The 10,683-nt window shown below is 35.9% G+C and overlaps 1 protein-coding gene across 6 annotated transcripts in view; it reads right to left on the bottom strand.

Annotated features, from left to right (window-relative positions):
• The window catches only part of ETV1 (ets variant 1), a 64,718-nt gene extending 54,355 nt beyond the window's left edge, over positions 1 to 10,363 (bottom strand). For 3 of the 6 annotated variants that reach the window (XM_009326095.1, XM_009326096.1, XM_009326097.1), the window contains exons 1-3: positions 10,284 to 10,363; positions 9,421 to 9,508; positions 7,618 to 7,665 (exon numbers count right to left, since the gene is read on the bottom strand). In XM_009326095.1, coding sequence (XP_009324370.1) covers positions 7,618 to 7,665; positions 9,421 to 9,508; positions 10,284 to 10,328 — 181 coding nt within the window. In that variant the 5' untranslated portion in view covers positions 10,329 to 10,363. Of the gene's footprint in view, positions 1 to 7,097; positions 7,159 to 7,617; positions 7,666 to 9,420; positions 9,509 to 10,283 lie in introns of those variants that run through there. The other 3 variants (XM_009326098.1, XM_009326100.1, XM_009326099.1) reach the window with 1 other exon arrangement.
• Between the last annotated feature and the right edge of the window lie 320 nt (positions 10,364 to 10,683).

Genomic DNA, 10,683 nt, shown 5'->3' with positions numbered 1-10,683 from the left:
TGAAATTGGGAGGCTACATTTAGTGATTGCAAAACTGGGACAGCAATCTTATGTAACTTTCTAGAGCGCACTCTGCACACTGGACTGCTTTACTGATGTTTTATTCTGGTTTTATCAGTTTAACTTGACTTACTCCAGAACAAATCTGTTGTAGAGATATATGTATATATCAGTAAATGAGGTCCTTTTTTTTCCAGCCAAAGAGCAAGAAAAAATAAAATACATCCGGTTGAATTGTCATGGAAAACCAGTATATTACTTTAGAGATACTGTCATTACCCCTAATTTGGTCTGGAGTAAACAAGAAAAATATACTTGAATCCTGGATCCCCAAAATTTATGAAGGCATATTCAATAGAGATCAAGGCGCATCACTTTATCAGTGCTCTAGAAATAGGTGGAGATTATGCCATCAAATGTATTTTAAATACAATATTGACATAGCCTTAAAAGCCTCTGTAGGAAAAGGAATACAGCAAGTTAAGAAGTGTTTAAAACCCTGCCAAATATAAACAAAACAAGTAACAACATCCAGAATGTTCAACCCAGGAACATACATTTCCTACTGGAATCTAATTTTAGTAGCATCAGTACCTTAGAAACGAGCCCACAAGCCTATACAAAGAAATTAAAAGGACCCGCTAACTGTTGGAAATGAGAACTTAAATTATTCCTTTGTTTAATCTGATATTATTTTTAAACTAGCAGAACTGAAACTCGGACATGATCATACTGCAGAAATGCAAGCAACCATCATCAGCCCAATACGTAGACTTCTTCCACCAGCATCTTGCTGTGAGAGGGCATATCGTTGGGATACATCATCCCATTACACAAAGGGAAGAGGGCTTTGGTACCTTGAGTTTGGATAATTACAGACAGACTTTGTAGCAAATTAAACAGACAGGTAAAGACACTTCAACCTGAATGTCCGAGAGGAAAATGTAACTTGCAGTGTTGCAACTGTCTGCACATTTATATGCGTATGCCATTCATTTCCTCTTTTCTTTTATTCACAAATACTGCAATTCAGCAAGGCTGCCATAAAATCTTCATTGGTCTTCTGTTAACATACTCAACACAAGACACAATGCATAAATGACCAAAACTTTTTTTTTTTCACTTTGCCATTCAGAGGAAAATTGAAAAAGGTATCTGAAATGATCATCTAACTGAATGAGAATATTTCCCTGAGCTACTTAATTATGGGGGTTTGAGAAGGCAAGTGTATTCCAAAAGACTAATAAAAGGTTTTGAAGGATATTAAGCACGTGGCTTTTACTGCTAATAGCAGAAGCAGCTACATTAGTTCATTCCACATTCAGAGCCATCAAGTCTCAAACTCCTGAAGTAGACAACATCTGCAGCATAAGCTATCCAGCTCAGTCTAGGTTATTACCAAAAGCTTTCTTTTTCTTCTGATTATAGCTATAATGTCTCAAGAGGATTTGGGAAGTGTACAGAAATGTTAATGATGATTTTGAGGATGTTATCAGTTTAGATTTTACAGTTTCACTACCTACTGAGTTAAAATCAGTTTGCCAAAAGCAAACATTCACAGCACAAAAATACTTAATACTTGTTTGTAGCTTTTAGAGCTTTAAAAAGCCTTTGAAAAGCTGAACTGACAGCTCATTTTGCAAAGGGAAAGCAATCTGGGGAAAAAAAAAAGTTTAAAACTAGGGCCTGTTAGCTTGCTTTCATTGCAAGTAAACAAAAATAAAAAGTCCCCATTAACAAGCATCCAGGACAAAAGGAGTTAATATTTAATTAAAACCAGCTCTATCCACTGTAACAATGACCTGGAGCCAAACAAGGCAGAAGATGTATGAGTCATTCTTTCTGCCAGTGAATGAGACAGCTGATCTCCGAAGCAATTCCTCAAGACAAGCAGTCAGAACTGGAGTTCTGCCTCCATTCACAAAAACACAGTCCAGCATGAACCATGTGGCCCCAACCACAAGCTTTTCATGTCACACCCTTCCAGAAAGCTACAGCAAAGTAAACTTGAACTTTAGGCATAAACACACTGATTTCACTGCTTTGTCTCAAGATGCAGCACAGACCTGCTGAGGAACGTATTTAATAAATGAAAAGTTAAGCGAACTATACAGGGCTCAAATTTAACTCTTCCTTCTCCCAATCACAAACTGCTTCCAAAAGCTCAGCTGCACTCAAGGGAAAGGTGTTCCTGTTAAAAAACGGAAACTTTCCAGAAAAACAAGAAGCTGCAAACCTCCTTGCTTCACTTAAAACTTTATTTTGGGTAGCAGAACACTTCCTGCGTTACTGTGTTCTCTGACCTCAAGCTTCACTTTTAGAGCTAAGAGCAATTCGTTTTAAAATATCAATGATTTATTCAAAGTGGCAAAAGAAATTGAAATTGACAGGGAATTATATATGAACAGTAGTATTTTGGCTTCAGCTAAAATAAGACTTCAGGTCTCAACAGTAATGAGTCTATTGAATTTTCTTTGATTCATTGTTACTTCTGAGTATCTGAAAGATTGTATAAATTTTAAGTATTCCTGAAAGAGCTGCGGGGGGAGGGGGGGGGGGGTTTTGGTTGGGGTTTTTTTTTTTTTCCTTTCCACAGGAACAACTGTTTCTAACAAAGGAGCATTCAGAAGGCAACAGTGACAAATTTCAAGATGGTAAAAAATATTATTTCCCATAAGCACCGGATTTGCTGTCAAAACAACCCAAAACCCTTTTTACATAAAGTGAGATGCTCTGACTAATAAACTTAAATGCAGTTCAAAACTAGCTCCAGATCTCAAAATTCTTCCTTATGTGAATAATCCCTAGGAATATGAAGATGGGTTTGTAGAATCTGCTCTTCATTTGCTGCTATACTAAAAATGAGAAAAAAAGTTAGCTTAAAAGGAACACTCATATTTAACATTTCGCTACATCCCTCATGGTTCACAAACTGCACTATGCCTTTGAAAATTATTATTTTGAGTAAAAGGCATCTACTTTTCCAGCAAACAAGAAAAACGTTAAAAAGTTTATTACTACACAGACTTTCAGACTTGTAGATTTCTGGTGGTTTTATTCCTTTTGGATTTCTTTTTAAAACAGAATCCCCTCTCTCCCCCCCCATTTTGCCTAATCTAACTTTTCTCCTTTTTTTGTGCACAGATACTTAAGATCAAAAGTTATGAGTATTTGAAAGCCAAATCTGTCAGCTCACTAGAATACAAAAAAAAAAAAAAAAAAAAAAAAAAAAAAAAAGCAGCTATTCTCTGTATTACAAATTCCAAAATGAAAGTTTTTTCACTGCTTTTTAGAGTGGCTGTCCCCATCAGACAGATTTCAGCCACAGAGGTATTAAATTAGCATTTCTTGATTATTTTTGCTCCTATAAAGATGTGGATAGTTCTTGAATATGGCTACACAGCATTTGCCTTACACTGGGTAAATTCTACAGCTTTTTGGCAGAAGAAAGCTAGTTAGCCAAAGTAAGCTGCTACACATTTTCACCGACCTAAATGAAGTCACTTTAACTAGACTAATATTTGAAGATCTACTACTTTCTTTAATTAAAAATAATCCTTTGAGAACTAGAAACTACTCATTTTCATACCTCCTCATTTAAGAAATAAACTAGAAGTCAACATTAGCTTAGACATCACTGCGACGCTTGTGCATCCTTCATGATAGGAGAACAGAGGGCAGAAACTTATTTCCTAAAGTTCATTCCAAATTTGGGTATGAATTATTTGAGAGAAACAACTTACTTTCAGATACCAAGAACTGGCTTTCAAATACTGGTAGCTTGTAGTAGCCATCCACTCAATTTAGCTAAGCTGCAGTAGAGGCATGAACCCGTTACCTGTAGCTATTATTTCAAACCACTTACTGTTCACTTAATCTTTTTGTATTTTTTCAAGTGACCCAAAGAACATTATATTTTTATAATATTATATTTTTCAGTTTATTACCATCTGAGAAGCGTATTACCTATTGCTCTAAGAAGCAGATCTAGTGCGTAAATTCGTTATTTGTCTTTGCTTGGGATGCCTTTTACGTATCTTTAACAAGCTCTAGGAGAAACTTGTATCTGAAAGAGTTATTTTAAATAAAAATCTGGGGTTTTTGACAATCTAAATGCTTAAACCAAATGCTTTCACAATGGAAGGGAGACTTTCACTCACTAAGAATTTGTTCTCTCTCTTCTTTTTATTCCAGAATAAGAAGTAACAGCTACCATGATGAGATAACATTAGATTAATATTTGAACCATTTTTTTCAAGTCACCGAACAATTGCTATCTGCCAAAACCAATCTGATTCCAAATATACAGAATCAATAAAGTCATTTTATAGTATTATCATGACAAAATGTTGCCATCAAGTTATTTAAATATAAAACAAAAGATAATATCTGAATAATATTTGCCTTGGTTAGCAATAGGCAATTTTAACTATTTCCTTTCAAGTTTGAAGGTTGAAACAATTATTAAAGGCTTCCCACTTTCAATTTCTGGCATCAGGAAACAGTTATAAACTACCTTCTGTCCTGCATAACAATGGACATGAGGGAACCTTATTCAGAGTAAGTTTTACATCTAAATAATTTAGATTCTTTCCTACATATTTAATACTACACAGAGTAAGAAGCAAAACTCATTTCCATAAAAATCTAGTATGCAGCTAGTGGAATACATCTGTAAGTTTTCTGTAAGTAGTATTCAGCTTGTTAATTATAGAGTAATAAAATATTAAAGAGGTTACTGAATTGTTTACATTTTGGATTAATTCTTTAATACATGTGAACCTCCCACCATTTTCAATCGGAAAAGAATACATTTCTTTTCCGTTTACTTGTTTACCACCAACTTGTCACAGGTGACACCAACTGTAAAAATCTCCAGGCTAAAATACGTGATGTAGCAAGGATAGCTTCAGGAAAAGCAAAACAAAAAAATCCACAAGCATTTTTTATGTGTCATAAAATGCAACTCACTTTCTTCTCCTAACTAATAAGTAGATTTTTGACCTGGTTACTCCCCAGTGGGGATCTGAACTCGTGGGAGAAACCTGGTCAGCTGCCACTGCTTTTCTTAAAAAGGGTCAAGATGTTTTAAAATTTCATGGTCATTTCCCTGGCTCCAGAGCATTATGAAAAGAAATATGTAAACATTACTGATGCTGCCAAATTGGCAGACTTCTAGCCTATGAAGGTCCAGAAGAACATAAATGGACACATCTAGCAATGGGTAAACAAGGCTGATTTCAAAATCTGTTTCCTGGCTAAGCTCAACCATGTAGACATTTGAGCAGAGCTACAATATCCTCAAACACTAGTAGATTATAAAGACTACCAAAAGATGTTTTGGGTGGTTTTTTTTAATAAAAATTTGGGATCAAGTTAATAGCTCAATATTTGATTTTCTCATCTTGACTTTTTATTTCCGTTTTAGTTTAGCCTTTAGAAAAGCTGTGCAAAGTTTGTGTTTTATGGAACAGCTAAAACCATGGCGTGGCCTGAAACACACAGATTTCTTAACATATTTCTAGAACACTGAAAAATCCATAATATTTATTTATAATATGCTGTGGAAAAATATAACATTCTTTAGCTTTATTAGCCTCTGCTAATGAAAAGGCAACTTTTTTCTTTCATTTTTAAATACTTACCAGATGATGCTATCTGCTTTTACAAAGGTTCCTCAACCTAGCTGACACAGGACTAGACACCTTTCTCTCTCAAAACCTATCTAAATTTATTAAGTGAAATAGACTCAGCTAAAGAGAATAAAAGGCTTTCAAACAATTCATTCTAGTCTAAAATAAGCAGTGCCTCCAGAATAAAAATTGCCATTACAGTAATTTATGTACCTACAGAAATGATTAAATCAGTTTTACATTCCATATTATTTTTCAAACTTACATTATTATCTGCACATGCATTATGAATCTGCCTGTATTTTTCTGACTTCTGATCAAAGAAATTTAATCATTTTAGAAACAAAAACATCCATGCCAGTGTAAAACCAAACTAAAAGTTCTTCTCTCCATCAAAAAATAGTATCTTTTGAGTAGTATTTTAACATACTTCTGGCTTGTTAGAATGAATGAGATGATACAAAATAGAGAGATCCTTAGGAAAATTACCACAGGGAGACAGTTACAGTTGTATCTGATCATTATACTACAAAAAATGATCTTAGTACAGGACATTCTGTTTTCAATTATTAGCAAAGAACCATATTAATTCACAAAAATATATCCTCTGATCCATTAATTTAAAGAGGACTTCTTGATTATATACAGAATAACCACATGCTAAAAATAATACTAGGACAATAAAAATGTCAGCAAAATAAACAATACCCCACAACTTACTTATAGGTTAAGAACTTGACTAACTATACATAAAGCTGTTAAAACAAAATCAGTATGTAGGCAAGTAGTCATCAGCAATATTTCCCTCTTTCTATGAAAACCAGCAGCAAGCAGTTCACCCCAACATTCATCCTTTCCCAAAAAAGCATAACATCTATTCTATAAACAACTGTGCATGATAAAAATTCAACATATGTGAATAATCACATTCATTTAAATCAGGATAAATTTGGAGAGATTATGTTAACTTGCATCAAAATCATGTTTATGTCAGATGCAGAAGTTTACATAAAAATTTCAACCAGAAATATTAAGGACAATGCATAAAAATCTTTATTCTTGAAAACAGTATTCTAAATATCGAAGAAAAAAAATCAGAAAATATTGCTGAAGAGAACAAATACACTTCAACAAGCAGAAAGCTACCTTGCATTTTGTTAAAGTTCTCTTAATGCAGCAGCTCACTTTTTGTTATTGTTAAATGAATCTCTCAACAGCTACTCTAAATTCAGATTTCTACATTATTTTCTTAAACATTCTCTCTTCAGTAGAATGTGCTCTGCAAGATTATTTGAAACACTTAAAAGCACAAGCAGGTGTAAAACAGACCGATGCCAGTTTTCTAATCACCCAGTACACAATCCCACAACTACAAATACGAAGACAAAAATAACATGCAAAATATTTAAAGGCTTCTGGAAAAAAAAAAAAAGAAATAGTACTTTTTAAGTATTCCATACACACCTAATGTTCTGTGTTGTGAACAAGGTGGAAAGAAGACACTTGCACTTAAATCTTGAAGCATCCCGTCCCGATGAACCCAGAGAAACTAATTTCTGCCATCAGAAAAGTACTCCACCAGAACACCAAATAATTACATGTGCTGCTCTAAAGGAAACAGCAAGCCCAGTTCTGGCTGTATGTAGTCTCTCGAGGTACAATAATATAAACCTGATCAATTGCAATTAAAATCTGAACAGAGGCTTAGAACTTGAAGTCTTGGTGCATTAGTTCTTGCCAAAAGCAGATGTGATTGTGAGCTGGAAGCAATTTCTCCTGGTAATTTGTGATGACACTGGGTAGAGCAGCCCCAGAGTCCCCAAAGACAAACTCATCAGAGGCTCTAATGTATGCATGACACATGAGGTGGCTCTTTTAGAGCTCAATTAATTGGGCTGAACATTAAGACAGCAAGTTCAGGACTTTTTTTTTTTCCCCCTCCAGAGTTGTTTTTCCTCTTTTTACAAGCAGTTTTTTCCCTTACCTTCTGCAAGCCATGTCTCCTGTAATTGGCTCAGATCTTGAAAGAGTTCTGCAAAAAGATGAAGACATGGATAAAAAACTCACACCTTTAATCTCTTCATAAGATTAAAATGTGTTCGAAAATATATTTTTCCTGAAGAACAATGTATGTGAATCCTATTTTGGCAGTCAAACGTACAAAGTAGGTATTTTCGGGTTGCAGTTAATGATTTTTTCTACACCTATTAATAAAAAAGAAGTACTTACTGTATTATTTTATCAACTCTTGAAATAATAACCAGAATCTTAACCAAGCTCTATAGTATAAAAGGTTCATTCAGCAATACACAGAAAAGTTAAAAATTATAATCTTTCTTACAGGTGAACTATTTCTCCTTATACAATTCAGGCCTCCTCTTGCAATATCTGCCCCAGATAAAGCTCTCTCGGACTTCAACGGGAGTTCTGCCTGAGCAATGACCGAGTATTTTTATTAGTGGGGTCGTAACTATCATATAAAAATTTTGAAGCAAAGACCTGAGATGCTGCAACAGCAAACAGAAACGGGAAATCTTTTGTACTTCCCCTTATGTTTTACTTTGTATGACAAGAGAATCACCACTATTTCCTCTATGCTGTACTCACTGTACTTCTTTACAGTGAAACCACTTTCTCCATGCACTGAGTTTTGCAGCAGCTTATCTTTTTTGCAATTCACTGAAATCAATTGCTTATAATGGGTGTAAACCAGAGCAGCGTTCGGCTTACTTGCAAAGCTCAGAAACTCAGTTATGAAAATTCTGTTTACTAAGTAGGATATTTGAACTGACAAATGGTTTATTTTTAATTTACTGTATTTTGAGAGAGACTTCCTCTTTTATGAATGCTGACAGATAACTATTCACATACACTTAAACGACAAAAGCTATTCATTTACCCTGTGGACTGATACCTCGTGTTCATGTTGGGAAATCATTTAACTGAAAATCAGAAAGTTGTTTTCTTTTCAATCTACCCTAGAATAAACTTTTCCAACAAGTAAGTAGGGATTTCGAAAAGTGTATCAATGTGTCCTCACCCTGATAAGGTTTATATAGGGGTAAGTTGTAGGTCCCTATATACCTTCCTATATGTCATACATACTTATAGAGGTGTAGGCGTAGCATCTATACTGACCTTGTAACCTAAATAAGTGTTAACAGCTATTGCTAGAATACAGTTCTCCAGCTACGATCATGTGAGTGGCTACTGATGAGACTAAGTTACAAATCTTTGGCCCTCCAAAACTTCATCCACTCTAGACTTCCTTAACCAAATTTCCCCGGATTTTTAGCCCTACCGGTGTTACACAGCAATAGAAACAGGCTACCAGACACCAGGAGCCTGACTACTAGCGCTAGAGTGAAAACCAACAGTCTCCACACCGGCATTCTCTCTCCTGCTACCACCAGTGAACACACACCAGTGAAAAGGATGTTAAAAGATACAGGAAAGCCCTGAACCTCAAGAGGCCTGAAGGTGAAAAAGCCAGGTGCTGTGACTCGTGTCAGATGCTGCAAAGGCTTGGCCTCAGTGCATGACATCCATGTGCCACATGTGCAGCAGTACCTAAAATGCAACAGGGTAAGTCAAGGAAAGGCAACTTTACCAGTTTATTGCCTTTGCCAGTTTGTTTTGCAGTAGTAAATGCAATTTTCTTGTCTTGTTTATTCAGATTGATCTAGATATATTTATCTCCAAAATAAATAAATAAATAGCTCTCAAAAAGCTTCTCTGCATTAGTAAGTGGGGGGGGAAGGGGGGGGGGGGGGGAGCAAGCCCTCACCTTCTGAATCATGAGCCAGGTCTCTGTTAATGAATTTTCTTTTCCTGACATTTGTCGGTCTCTCATTACAGTTTCTCCCACGCGGATTCTATAAACAGGAAAGATCAGTTACTTTAGAAATCTGAGGGGTTTGTTGGGGGTTTTTTTCATTTAATCAAGAATACTCAAAGCCAGCATGAATACTTTACATTTTCAAACAGGGAAATGATCATCTTGCAGCCTCCAATTTCTTGCAAAAGATATTGCTGAGCACCTAACATCCTCCAAAAGATTGCTGTGTCTAAATGCAATGCATTTCTATCTATCTATGTAGACATCTATTTGTACAGATACATATATAATGTGTTCAAGCAGCAACACAATACCAACCATGTATTTTTAGCGTCTAAAGTACACAAACCTACACAATGGCACATAAATCCCCTCTGCATAAGCTACGCAGGAGAACCCAGATATGAGATTATAATAGACTGCTTTGTTTCCCTGTGTTACTTGTAACATTGTTTGCAAAGTCCTGAAAGCAAAGAAAAAAAGGGAAAAAAAATGTTAACGTTTGCCTCAACTTCATTCTTCTGAGCGTTGCAGGCAAACGCAGCCAGAAACTTTGAATGCAGCTGTTGCTGCTCTTGCCTCTCTCATCCACTAATCATGTCCATGATTTTTAATCATCCCAAAACTGTCTTTAAAAGAACATGATGCTTTGTTGAAATAACTAAGAAAACAGGCTCATCTTGCAGGCAAAGCTCCCAGATGAAGAGTCGCCCCTACAGCGGTAACAAAGCAGATACTCTGGCTGCAAAACTCCCCCACAGAAATAAGTCGGAGTCAAGTTTAAAAACACCAACTTTGAACTGATCACTCACATTGGTGACCATGTAAGGCACTTGCTGGTCATAAAATCCATCCATTCTGCAGCTCTTCCACAAGTCTTAGCTCAGTGTTTTATTTACTGGGCATTTGATCTGGAGATTTCCTCGGGAGCTGGACTCCAATCAGCCTAGAGGGGAATACAAGATGGCTTTTAGGTTTAAAAAAAAAAAAAAAAATCATGAATGAACTGCTTGAATTTGCATAGCTAATTAACCTCAAAGAGTCCCATTCATAAAAACAACCCTCCCTTCTCTGCCTTCACCTGGGTTACACGCTTCTGCCAGGAAAACACGGAGCAAAAGCACTTCGAGGCAGCAGCAGAAAGCAAGGCAACAGGCAGGGTTTTATTTACACTCCCCGCCGTATCCCCCGGGCGATCCGCGCGAGTGGCAG

The sequence above is a fragment of the Pygoscelis adeliae genome, unplaced genomic scaffold, assembly GCF_000699105.1.
Source record: "Pygoscelis adeliae isolate BGI_AS28 unplaced genomic scaffold, ASM69910v1 Scaffold15, whole genome shotgun sequence".
In the NCBI taxonomy this organism is placed as follows: Eukaryota; Metazoa; Chordata; class Aves; order Sphenisciformes; family Spheniscidae; genus Pygoscelis; species Pygoscelis adeliae.
This window is presented reverse-complemented; position numbering and strand designations above follow the sequence as displayed.